Here is a 13,759-nt window from a genome sequence, read left to right on the forward strand (position 1 = left end):
ATCTGATGTTACAAGAGATTCTGGGGCTTACTAGAGTGAGACATCACACCTGACCAAAGAAATTGCTTCTAAGTCAGAAAAGTTCAAAATCACTTTATTATTAATAAAAACTCAGTAATATTACTCAATATGAGCTTAAAGAAATTAGTCAATAAACAGTGAATATCTTAGTAAAATACCTAAATAACAACAAGAACAAAAGTAAGAACAAATAAATAGCAAAAGCTCAAACCATAACAAAGAAAACCAAAAAAACCCAAAGCAAACAAAACCCAACCAAAACCAAACAAAAAAATTAAGGTCACAAGCATTCTTTTGGTGCACATTTTGCAGCAGAGACCTACAGTCTGTGGCTGGCCTTGGAAACATGGTAGGAAGGCAGACAGCGATTGTAAAAAGCGTTTTAAAAACTAGTATAGCCATGCCTCCTTTGGGTTTGTAGGTCAAGTTCTCACAGAGACTAAGAATGAGACCTTTCTAGAGCATTCGTTGTACCCCTTGGGAAGCTTTTGAGTTCACAGCTCTAAAGGAGTGTCTTCTGAGGAGGAGGCCTTGATCGGAGAGTAGAGCAGGTCATAGGTTCAAGGCATCTTTGGTTTCTTTGGCCTCTTCAGTTCTCCCAAGATCTGCTATATGAGAAGGAAAGGCATTCAGACACAGAAGGAGCCTGACTGGGCCACAGGCTAGAAAAAAAATCAAGACCTATTCACACTGGAAGCCAAGGTCAAGAGCCCCGAGTCTCCCACCAATGCCATGTTTGCTGAGGGTGGATGCATTGGTGGCTCACTTGCCTGTGAGACTTAGTGCTCCTGCTGCAGCAGCTCTGTCTGCAGGAGGCTCTCATCCTGGGCTGTGGCCTGTTCAAACTCATATTGGTGATGGTCTAACCTAGAGGAGGAAGGCAGTTAGGGAACAGGCCTGGTGGAGACCTGCTATGTCAGCTTTTCAGCCTGAACCAGCTCTAGTCAGCTGGAGAGTCCAGCATTACCTTTCATCTGAGGTCATTTCCTGCATTTCCTAAGGGAGGAGGGTCAGAATGGACCTCGACCAGGATTTGATTCTCAGCTTTTAAAATCTACCAGAAGATGAACTGAGAACTACACTGTGCTGGGCATGATAATCAGGACTTTTCTCCAGTTGTCTAGATAAATTATTTTGACAGAAAAAAAATAAAGTAGCAATGTCTGAGTAAGAGTAGAGGGCATATCTACATGAATCTGATTAGATACAGGCAATGAATGTGAGCAACCTGAGAAACTGAATGTAGACACTCTAGGGGAGCCTACAAAAGAAAAGCAGTGAAGGATCTGATTATTGTTAAAGAACAGAAACTGGCCTCGGTTCAACTCCTCAAATCCTAAATCTTCTTATAATAGAAAAATCTTTTCACAGGAAACAGATTCACACTGCAGAGAGCCTGTAATCTGCAGGAGTGTGCTGCTTGTAGATCTACCCAAAGGCAGGAACTTCTCTCTAAAGGTGATGTTCTGGAAGGAAAATAAAGTGGCAGGAGCACACACTGTCCTCCACAACTAACCATCCTCCTGCTAGGTTGAGGACTACCATAGGGAGATTTGTGTGGAGAAACAGGGGACACTGAGAAGATTCCAGAGAGCTCAGATGGGAGTAAGGGGTAGACACTCCCCAGAAACACTAAGGATCAAACATAGTGTTTCCTGGAGAGGTTCTTGTTGGCCAGGCCAATACAATATCCTGAGGCATTCTTTCTCTTGCTGTGGCTTGGAGCTATTCAGATGGTGGAAATCCCAAAAAGACAGAGATCCAGGGACAGGTGACACACATGGTTCTAACTTCTCTCCCAGCTTGGGCTCTTACCTCATCTCAGAGACACTGAAGTGATGTTGCAGCTTTTCTGCCAAGTCCTCTTGCTGGGTGACGAGCTCCTTCTGCTTCAGCAGGTCCTTTGGTTTTTCATCCAGGCTCTCTTGCTCCTGTTCATTAGAAGATTGTGTTCTCAGTGGAGGCTTGCTCATTCATATGCACACACATAATTTCATGAACACACACAAGTACATGTATGAACACATACAAGCACACTATAATGCAGTAACATGTTTAGCTTCACAGTTAATACTAACATAAGGAGCAACCACCAGGGATACTAATGAAAACAAGGTAAACCTGTTGGAAGAGAGAAGACAGTGAACATGGGAGAGAGGCAGTTCAGTCAGTGAAGAGCGTATTTGCAACCTAATGCAGAGACAGGTGGCCTCAGGGGTCCTCATCCGTTAAGTAACCCTGCTTAGGAAGTTCCCCAGGCTGTGCAGTATAGGAATGTTCCCCAGCAAAGGACTACTGGATGGTTGTGGACAACCCCACTGGTCTTATTCACTGTTTCCCAGTTCCCCCAATGTGAGCAACTTCCTTCAAAAAGGGCTCCCTGTGCTACAGGTTGCCTAACTTTGGACCAAAAGCAAAGAATCTCAGGAAACTAGAAAATCTCCATAACCAGCATCCAAAAGAAACAGTTCCTTCCTTTGAGGTGATTGTGCCAGGGATGTGTTTGAGTAACAAATGGCTGACTAAGTCAGTGCCAAATGATTTTATGTATTATTTTGTGCTGAACAATATTCCATGGAAGAGCCTGACCACATTGTACTTTTTCACTCTTTGAATGATGGGCATCATGAGGCTACACTCAGGAAAGCTGATAAATCCCTGAGATGCCCTAGCTTGTCTGTGGACACTGACTTCATGTTCTGGCATCACTGGGTCACCTGGGAATGCAGTTCAACTTTCTGAAGACTTGTGTGTAGCTTCTTACTGTGCTATACCATTTTACAGTACCAGCAATGTCTGAGGGTCCTCATTTCTCCAAACCCTCCATGAGGCTGATTTTAACTCAGAATGAACAACTTTGGAGAAAAGCAGTTACTGAGTGCTGCAGACACAGCATATGGTGTGTCCAATACCCTAGGAATCTAAGTGGGGTGCACTGAGACAGCCCCATTCTCATACCACATCCTGGCTAAGGAACTTCTGCTGGACTGAGTTGCAGCTGGAAGCACACTGCAAGTCAGAATCTCTCAACGACTAACATCCAGCCTAAGTTCCAAGGCCAAGGTTAACTGAGCCAAAGTTAGGGAAAGGGGAAAAGCAAGTGGTAGCAGACAATGTGGATGAGGACAAAACAGGATACAGAGAAGACACAGCAAGCCACCTGACCATTGAGTGTGCAGTCACCATTCACCCAGAGCAGAGAAGAGACACACACCCTCAGCCAGCCTATCCTGCCTCTCAGACACCTTGATTTGCCACAGTGGTCTCCTCCTAACCTCCATGTACTACATTCCTTTGGTTTGCTCCAAGGATTTCTTTTCAGATATATATTTTTGTCTCTACAAATACCTGAAAACCACTGAGTTTAGTAGTTTTTGTGTCCCTTTGTTCTAGTGAGCTAGGAGGACATGGAAAAAGATGGGCAGCAGCATACAATATTTGATGGATGGCAAGTGAGTGGGCACAGTACTTTTTCAGAAAAGTTGGTTCCATCATCATTAAAAATGTATAAATGAACATACAAATATAGATAAACACACACACACACACACACACACACACACACACGAAGTTACAAATCCACACATACAAACACACTTGCACATATAAGCAACTGAACTTGCAAACACACTCAAATACTTACCCCTATACATACAGGGAACATGGGCACATACACACATACACACTCAACCACACATGGTCACATACACACACCCAAAGGAGCACCTCTGTGCAAGCAATAGACAGTATTCACACACAAACACACATATAGAAGTTCACAAACACATAGACAGATGCACAGGAAATCACAACACACAATGTACAACAACCCCAACACACACACACACACACACACACACACACACACACACACACACACACTTCCTGAACCTAGAATGGTCAGTGAGAGAGGACTGTTGCCTTGCAGCACCTTTTCTGATGCATATAGAGGTAGCGGGTCCTCTATGCTGTCTACAAGGCTCTTAGACTCAGCAAGGTACTGCTACCCCGGCCTGCACTTAACTTTTCCTTGAATAAATTTTATCCATCACAAAACCCCCTGACTTCACATTTTCCAAGTTCACCCATCATAGTCTCTTCACTCAACTTATCCTGGCTCCTCCACAAATGACCTTGATAACCCAAGAAAAAGAAAGAGACACATTGTCAACACCAGGAAGTTTTCAACAGAAGACAGTGCATATGATATGAATGCAGCCCAATGTCAGTCAGAAGGAGGCCAGTGACATCACCTGCAGTGCTTTTCAGGAACCCAGCACTCTGCACAACTATGAGAGGGAATCTGTTCTGAGACACAGCCATGCACATGATATAGTCAGCAACACAATATCAGCAAGGAGATGCACTGTGGGATTATCGGTTGAGAAATCAGAGACAAACCAGACATTTCTTGTGGTCTTAGCTCTGTGCAGTGAAAGCAAAGAAGCCTGCTATTTATTGTTAAAAAAAAGCTGTAGTGTTTGATTTTGTTATTTATTAAAAAACACATTGGTATCAAAACAATAAAAGCAAATAAACAAAAGAGAAAGCAAATATATCTTTCCTCTTTCTGGGTATATTTAAACTTGTAACATTGGATAAGACAAAACAAGACAGAAGTTCTACCTTGGAGGACAGGAGCTCTAAAGAGAGCTGGGAGCCAGATTAGTCCAAACAGAAAATTTCAGGTTCAATGAAAACCTGGGCTCTAAGGGAATAAGGGAAGAGCAACAGATGACAACATGGGAATTCATTATATAGCCTCTGAACCTACAAACCGATGTACACATTTACACAGGCCTGCATAGATAACACACAGACCACAGAAATAGGAAGTGAGCAGAAAACAATGGCGAGGACATCATGCTGTAGGAACAGTTGAATGAAAAATAAGCACATCAGGTGTTTCAACTGAGACCCACAACACTGCTATCCATCCTTTGGAGATTAAAAATTCCTAGGAGAGCCCACAAGTTCTTCATGCTATGTTGAGTTGATAGGAGAAAATGTTTTCTTGAAGCTTCAAATCTGTCACCCCAACCCTCAGCCTGTCAAAGGCCTTCCACATCTAAGGTCATCCAGTCAGCTCCAGACTGGAAGCTCCAGGATGGGAGAACTGTCCAGCACCATGCCTAGAAAAAGGGCTGGAAAGGGGGTACTCAGGCATCTGTCACTATGAACCAAGAGCTTGGCAAAAGGAAGAGAACACATTGGGATGCAGGAATTAAGGAGAAGACCACATGCCACACAAAACATTGACAATGAGAACCACTCACTGGGCACTGGCAATGAGCTCTAGTCCTTGCAGGCTGCTTCCTATCTGTGATCTCACATGACCCCTGCAAAGCAAATGAGCCACAGGCCACTGACATCATCAATGAAAGCTTTGTGCTGTTCCCTAAGGAGCTCCCTGCATAGCAAACCTCTGATCATATTGACATGTAGGTGGATGATATGTGACTGACCCAGCTCTCTCAATGTACTGCAGCTTCTAGCAGAGCAGGAGGTTTCCCTTGCCAATTATCCAGATTCTTGCAAGAGGCTAACTCTCTAGAAAGACTCGGGAATGATCACAGAAATCAACAGTTGGATGGTATGTAGGTGGGGGTCTGGATGAGTGTGGATGGTATATGAGTGTCTCTATGTTTATGGTTGCACAGGTGGGCACCTGCCCCTGCTGCCTCAGCCTACCTGCTGCTGCTCAGCAGAAGGGTCACAGATGACCTCATGAGCCTCCTTCAAGAGCCTCTTCAGCTCCTCACAGGACTCTTGGATCTCAATCTGCTCCTCCCACAGCAGTCTGTTCTTTAGTCTTAAAACATGTATATTTTCCTTCAGCTCAGTCCAATCTCGGAGGACCTGGCCATGGAGGTAACTGAACAAACACCAAAACATGATAAGACCCAGCCAGCCTCCTTTGCCATTCCTACCCCGAAGTACCACCCGTGCTGCAAAGTCCCAGACCCCCAGAAAGCCCAAGAATGGAGTTCTCAGTAGCCAAGCAGCATCACTCAGATGCAAGCCAAATCCAGAGAGTAACAAAATTGCAAAAAGATTCAAAATACTTCTGAAATTCCTGATGACAAAAGGGATCCTGTGCCTCTGAGAATAGGGTACAGCCCACACCTGTGCTTAACTGTTCATGATATTGGGAAAGCATCAGCAGGTTGAGGGCAAACACTGTCAGAAGCATAGAAAAAGCCCCAACCAGAATCAATTCTGTCTATGGCTACCATAGAAACAAGCTCTGGGAAGCCCTGGTCAGAGCCACAGAAGTACTAGGATACCTGACACTCCCTTCATGGTTCAAACCATTTGTTTTTTAACAAGGGGCTGCTGAAGCTGGCATGACATTGCTTGGAGGGGAACAGTATCTTTTCACACTTAGCAAAACTGAGTCCAAGAGGCACAAGGCCAAGGACCACATGTCAGGCTGCTTGCTAAGAGGCAGACAGGCAAGAACCAGAACTCTCACATTGAGTCAAAGAGAAACATGGCAGAATCAGTCTCTCCCAAGTTAAATCAGGCACATACCTGTAGGATACATTCTCTTCAATCAGATGTTTGATCTTGTTCACACCGTCACATATTTCCTTTGGCATTTTCTGTAAGTCCAGCATCACCTGCTTATGCTCCCTTTTCATGATTTCAAAAGAATTCAGCCTGTGGTAGGGCATGGCCCCAGGAGAAAAGGACCCCATGAACACAGGCCACAAGGATCATATGGAATCAGGCTATGCTCTGGACTCCTCAGTGCCATGGAAGACACAGCCTGGTACTTATGCAATACGTCCTCCTGGTGCTTATTAAACTTCCTATCATGTCCCCAGGCCAAAAGAAGAAGGAGTTATCCACGACTATATGAGCACCCTCAGTGGACTTGGAGCTATAGATGATCTCTCTAAGGAGACCCCAGGAGTCTGTGCCACATACTGGTGCCACCAGAAACCTATGGTGACATTTTCCTGTCTTTACAACAGGGATTCTTATGCCTAGCTGCCTATATGCTACACAGAGGACCAGAGCATACATTGAGCATTTCAAGGGAGGAGTCCCAACTTCAGGAAGGCATTATACACTTCACAAGGGATTCCAATGTTCCACCAAAGTAAGAAGAGTGGCCAAGACGTGAGCTTGTCAAAGTGAAGCTCCCTGGTGTCATCACTGGCATCCCCTGGAAAATGTGAAAATGGCAAATCCTTGGGCCCTGCCACAGACTCTAAACTCCCAGGAATAACACAAACAGACACCCCCACACACACAAACACACACACACACACACACACACACACACACACCACATAAAAATAATAATTCTCATGAAATACAGAGAGTTTGCACTGTCTCAGAGTATAAGGAGGAGCTAAGAATAGCTTTAGGCCTTTACTTCCCACATACAAAAACATTCCACATATAGTCAGGATGCCCATGAAATGCAAAGAGTTAGAACAGCCTCAGAGTATAAGGAGGAGGACAAAAGAGAAGCAATGATAAGCACCAGGCCTTCCAGACACAAACTGAGATGGATGAATGGGACCAGGCTCCTCCAGGATTTTTCAGCACACAATCATCAGCTGATCAAGTACAAAGACTCATCACAAACTCACAGGACCTAGCATCTCCAACAAGCCAACACCTGCCAAGGCCTCTTGAAATGCATGTTGAGAGCTCACATACTACTGTCCCTATCCCAAAACTGTGATACAGGCCATAGGCTCTGCTTTTCATTTGAATGAATAAAAATAGCCTGTGTCCCAATCTCATACCTACCAAGGTTCCAAATTCTGTGCACTCAGGAAAATTTGTTAAGCACCAGGACACCCCGGAGCTTCAGCCTCCTGTTCCTCTGGAAAGCTTAGGTAGACACTGTGGGGTCAAGATGGTCAGCAGAGAACTGCACATAATGACTACCTGTTCTGCAAATCCTTGTCTATATAACTGCCCAGGATTCCATGCAGTTCAATTTGCTCGTATGTTATACTCTGTAGCTGAAGGGTTAGTTTCTCCAACTTTGTCATCTGCTTCTCCTGGTCTATGGAGGTGGAGGCTTGGGTTGGTGTCTTCCTGGTAGTCCCTGCAGGAAGACAAAGCAAAGTGAACTTGTATAATTGAATATACATAGGGCCAGGAGAATCCATGCTAGTTCCAAGAGGAAGTCCGAGGAAGAGGAAATGTTAGGTACCCACTGAGGGCGCCAAAGAGTAGGCCACTATCCTCAAATAGGTACCCATGAGCTAAGTATCTGTCCTCAACCATGATGGATAGGCATGTGCCTTTCTCTCTAATGCAGTTCCCTGGACCTGGAAGATATAAGATAGCCCAGCCATATAGATTTGGAGGACAGTGTCAGCTCATATATGATGTGGTGTAGGTAAGTCCTATTGTCCCTAGAGCTTAGCAGTACCAAGTCCTCATCCCATGTATCCAGGACAAAGTATCTGAATGACTGAAAGTTTTGTGCTTGGCCAGGGGAGTTTCCCTCCCTTCTTCTTGGCATCAGATTCCCATGGAAACGGATGGAATCCACTAGGATGAAGTGCAGCAACACCCTACCCAGAGAAGGACACCTAATTAGTCACCACTTTGTTCCTGTTGGCCCTTCCTTTCCACTCAGAATGAGATTAAGGATGTCCCAGAAAAGCTGCTGCACGCTTGAAAATCCATGGCTCTTCCAAACTATCAGAAATCATTTAATCTGGGTCTGCTCTTAGGGAACCCAGGGAAGTAGGATAAGTCCATTGCTTCCCAGAAATTCACAGATGCTGAGCCCCACTCCTGGAAGGCCCAGCTCAAGCTCCAGCTCCTCCAGAAAGTTCCCAAGCCCTGCTCAGGACTCACAGTGCCCTCCCAGAACCATTTATTACTCCATGTTTTACACTGAGACTGAAGCCCAGCTTCCTTCTGCCTCTCTCTGGTCTTCCCATGTTCTCTATTCTCCCTCCCAAGCAGCCTTCTCAGTCTTGCTGACATGTCTATGGGCAGTGGAAGAATACCCCACAGTCACCTGGTGTTCCCACAACAATGGTGACATCAAGAGAATGCCAAGGACTCCCCAGAATTCAATAGGTAGTCATGAGAAGGAACTATTGGGTTCATCAGCAGTAGCCCTCACCTACCTACAAACTACGTCATCTGCAATTCACTGGAAGCCATACTGCCCTTCACAGGAGACTTCAAAAAACCCAAGGGATGACCTTTATCACCTCCTCATTACAAACACAGGGATCTCTCTCTGTTTCATTAGAATATATTCACTAGTTTATGTACAGGAAGTTGAAGACTCTCTTCCAAACATATCCCAGGAAATGGCTCATCCAACTCATGAAAACTCTAGTCAATAACATAAGAAAAAAGTTTTCTAGGTAATTAAGTAAGGATGGTAGGAAGGAAAATTCAGTCCCCTGAGGCCAACAAGCACATTGTGGAGGATCCACAAAGCTGTTAGTGTGGTGGGAGATACTCAGTGTCTTGTCAGAACAAAGATAAGTCCTGTAGTTGATGTAAATTACTCTTGAACTTCAGCAAAATTCATTCCATCCATCATAAGATACCAATAGTGTGGTAAACTAATGGCATTTCATTCTGGAGATACTAAGAACCAGAATTCCCTGTGGGAACACTCAACACAAGAGCAAAGGATGTGCCATTCCTACGTTTAAGTTTAAAGAAAGATGAACAGCTAGTGAGAGGCCCCACAGATATGCAAAGGCATTTTCAGAAAATGAGTGATGTGAGGCAAACTATGTCTTTTCAGATGTTATTTCACACGGACAAATCATGCTAGACAATGTGAGTTATCTCAGTAATACCCAATTCTAGAAGTCAAAGCACAGCACCTGCCCTACACACTTCCTCTTATCAGTTAATCCTTACGCACTGAAGAATACACAGAAAGTGACTGACAGAAGAGACTTTTCTGAGACAGGTTCTGAAAACTCAGACTTGAGTCTCCTTCTCTGTGGGTATCAGTTTCCCATCTCTCTATCGGGAGGTAGCTGGCTCAAAAATCAGCTGGTTTCCTCTGTCTCCCTGCACAATAGGACCCAGTGGACAACCTCTTAAGACTTACAGCTGTAGAGGATACACTTTGGCTGCAGAGCCCTCAGCCATGTACTTTCAGAAGCCTGGAGGTAATTGCTACTGTTATAATCACTTTGGTAGTATAGGGATGCCCAAGTCTCTTGCTCTGTGATTCAGAGTTCATGTTAATGGAAAAGCCATGCAGGGGCAAAACATAGTCAACAGATTCACAAAGTCATCCTAACAGTCCAGGACACCCAGGGCTGACAGGAAAAGGACAGTCTCAGTCCAGGTCCACTGAATCTAACAGCTCTTAGGCTGAACTGGAGACCTGTGTGCCATCAACAGCTGGAAATTCAGAAAACTCAGAGGTCAATGGAAGACAGAAGCACTTGGGGGCTCCTGCCATTCAAGTGATTGTGATGTCAAGTAAGAGAACCTCAGGGTTTTCCAGGGTACTCTCCTTTCCCTATTATCACTGGCACATAACTAAAGGACTCCCGTGGCTGTGAAACACAGTCATGGTACAGAAATCTCATTAATTCCTCTGTGCCCACTTCCAAGAAGTTCCCAGTTCTTGAGCCCTTGCTCTGGAAAGCTGAGTCCCAACACATCCAGAAAGCTCCCAAGCCCCTTCCCAAAACTCACTGCCTCTTCCCCAGGACCATTTTCTCCATGTTTTCCAGGGAGACCCAGGACCAGCTTCCTTCTGCCTCACTCTGGTCTCTCCATGCTGTCCATTCCCTCTGCCAAACAGACCTCTGAGTCTGGAAAGCATGTCTAGGGGCCAAGCTTGTGGCCAATGAACAAATGATCTCAAGGCAGTCAGTGTTGCTACAACACTAGTGACATCACTGGGATTCCAAGAGCTGTCCAGGATACAACAGAATGTCCAGCAAAGGGTCTGCTGATGTCATGGGGCACAGACTTTGCCTCCTTGCTAATTAGTTCTCCATGAACTGACCAGAAGCTGTTGTTTCCTTTACCGGAGTCTCTCATGTGACTCAGCACCTCCTCCTTGCAAACCTAGAGATTTCTCTCTGCTTCATAAGAATTTTTCCAGTAATTCACCCATGTGGAACTGAAGTCTCACTTTACAAACCCTGCCTAAAATTGGCACTTACCCTCCTCATATCCATACCCAATACTATCAAAAATAAATCATGCCAAGGAATTTGGTCATGATCATTGAGGAGGAGGGTTGTATTCTCTGAAGTGATTAAGCACCTGAGGAAGGCTATGGTTAAGGGAAGGTGACTATTGGGAAATTGTAAGTGAGCTGGGACTGTTATAAGACCCTAGCTGCTCTAGAATATCCTTTCTACATACCTGGTGTCTTAGCCAGCATTCTCCAGAAGTAATACAATGATTCTTTATGGAAATGGTATTTGTTAGAATGGCTTGCAGGCCGTGCTCTATCTTATCCAACGATATCTGGCTGTGAATTGAAAGGCCAAGAATCCAGGAGATGACCACTCCACAACACTGGATGTCTCAGCTGGTCTGCAGTATATGCTGGAATCTTAAAGAAGTAGGCTTTAATGCCAGTCAAGGAATGGATGTGCTAACAAGGCCAGTCAAGGAATGGTTGTGCTAACAAGGCAAGAGCAAGCAGAGAAAGAGTAAGAGCTTCATTCTTCCAAGTCCTTCCAACAAAAGGAATTGTCCAAATTACTTCTGGATTAAAGATCTGAGTTAAAGGTGTGTGTAGCAGGAATCTTCAAAGTTCTTATTCTTAAAATCAAACCTGGAGCCAGGTATTGGCGTGAATACTAGAAGATCAGAGAAGCAATACAAGCCACAGCTACCTCACCTTGCCAGTTCCTCAGCTGATCCTGTTTCCTTCAGACTGGAAGCCTCTGTGTCCTCATCCAAATGGATTTCAGCTGAACTGCTGCTCAAAAGCCTAAAACTTAACCAGCCAAATGCTTCTATTTCCTGGTTTTCACGCCTTATATACCTTTCTGCTTTCTGCCATCACCCCCTGGGATTAAAGGCTCATTTTCTGGGATTAAAGGCATGAGTCACCATGCTTGGCTGTATCCTTGAGCACACAGAGATCCAGATGGATTTCTGCTTCTGGAATGCTAGAATTAAAGGTGTGTGCTACCACTGCCTATCCTCTATGTTTAATATTGTGGCTGTTCCATTCTCTGACCCTAGACAAGTTTATTAGCATGCACATTATTTTGGGGAACACAATGCTAGCACATTTTCCTTTTTTTGTCTAAAATTTAAAAAAAGCTTATAACTAATACAAGAAAAATTATATCCAATAAGTATATACAATATACACAGTCAAGATTACATTAACAATGTCTAGTACATTAACATGTGACAAAAATTCCATTAATATATTAACAATGTCCAGTCCAGTAACATTTGATAAACTCAGACAAAAAAATTCATTACTTATCCTATTTAAAACAAGTGCCTTTTTAAAATTAGATTCCATAACCTCACTTTTTATCTTATCATATCTATATTCTCTCTTTTTCTTTTCATAATAGATTCAGTAATCTACCTTTTCTCTTTTTTATATCTTCCCCTTTTTTTGTTTTAGTGTAGATTCAATGATCTACCCATTTATCCTATTATTTATTTATCTTTTTTCTCAGAGTATATTCGATAATCTACCTCATATATCTATTCTCTTTTTTTATTTCTTTCTTTTTTCAAACAAAAACTCTGAATCTAATCTCCTTGTTCAGCTTTTTTCCTAACCATTAACAATTAACAACTTGTAACCAACCATTGTAAACAATGACAATATCCAAAACTCATTAAATGACCAAAAACCTCCCATCCCACCTCTTGAGAATGTGGGCATCGTTTTCTTAAAATTACTTCCTGCTTTCTGGGGATGAAGACATCTTTAGGGGATCCTGAAAAGATAATTTTTGGGTTAATTGTCAAGTCCTTTATCATTTGTCCAGTTGCTGCATATTGAGAAAGTGCAGGGCTTGTTTCAAGTCCTTGTTCAAGTAGTCTGTCAGGCTGGATCATCTCAGCTAGCCATCTCAAAATTGTCCTGAGTAGTCTGTAGTCCAAAGTCAATATTTTGGTGGTGTTAATCAGCTTAATGGCTTTACAATTTACAGTCCATGTGGAATCATCTTTGTGGGGTCCCGTCATCCTTTTGAAGATTTCAAATTTGCTCCTCCAGAACACATCTTGCTCACTCCATGCATTCTCAGAAAGGAAAAAACCCTGTTTAGGTTGGAAGACCCAGGTCATGGTTCCCTGCAGACATTTTTTTTGTGTGCCTCCTATGTGGTTTGGAGCAATCACAGTCTCATAAATGTCTGTCTCTCGGGACCATGAACTTTCTTCCCTAGAAGAGAAAAATCTTCACAGCAATTTCTCCCCAACATTTGTCTTGCCAAACTTTTCCAAACTGACCTTTGCCGATGCTTTCTTGTAACATGATGGTTCAGGCAATTCTCTCCGAACAAGCAGTAGTAAACCCTTTGTCCCAGGTAGTAGCATCACCAACACGAAGAGATGTAGCAACTTGGAGCAGAAGCAGCTGCCTCCATGGTCCCACTGCCACTGTTTGTGTCTGGGCCCTGGCCTTAGCTTCTCCTTAGCAAACCTCCTAGGCCGGCCCCAAACTCGGGATACTCCTGCCTCTGCCTCCTTCTGTAAATCCAACCAGTGTGCCACCACAACTGGCAATGTGTAGCTTGGGCCTGACCTGGGGCTCACATGGCCACAG

General features: G+C 43.9%; 1 protein-coding gene across 2 annotated transcripts in view; it reads right to left on the reverse strand.

Moving 5' to 3' along the window:
* Window positions 1-76: 76 nt before the first annotated feature.
* LOC121826444 (disks large homolog 5-like) overlaps window positions 77-13,759 on the reverse strand; it is a 74,460-nt gene continuing 60,777 nt past the window's right edge. Inside the window, exons 1-7 of one of the 2 annotated variants that reach the window (XM_076544326.1) lie at window positions 10,690-10,891; window positions 7,933-8,095; window positions 6,556-6,684; window positions 5,713-5,896; window positions 1,837-1,952; window positions 792-888; window positions 77-629 (exon numbers count right to left, since the gene is read on the reverse strand). In XM_076544326.1, the coding sequence (XP_076400441.1) occupies window positions 801-888; window positions 1,837-1,952; window positions 5,713-5,896; window positions 6,556-6,684; window positions 7,933-8,095; window positions 10,690-10,819 (810 nt within the window). In that variant the 5' untranslated portion in view covers window positions 10,820-10,891 and the 3' untranslated portion in view covers window positions 77-629; window positions 792-800. Of the gene's footprint in view, window positions 630-791; window positions 889-1,836; window positions 1,953-5,712; window positions 5,897-6,555; window positions 6,685-7,932; window positions 8,096-10,689; window positions 10,892-13,759 lie in introns of those variants that run through there. The other variant, XM_076544327.1, reaches the window with a different exon arrangement.

Source organism: Peromyscus maniculatus, chromosome 9, assembly GCF_049852395.1.
Source record: "Peromyscus maniculatus bairdii isolate BWxNUB_F1_BW_parent chromosome 9, HU_Pman_BW_mat_3.1, whole genome shotgun sequence".
Taxonomy (NCBI): domain Eukaryota; kingdom Metazoa; phylum Chordata; class Mammalia; order Rodentia; family Cricetidae; genus Peromyscus; species Peromyscus maniculatus.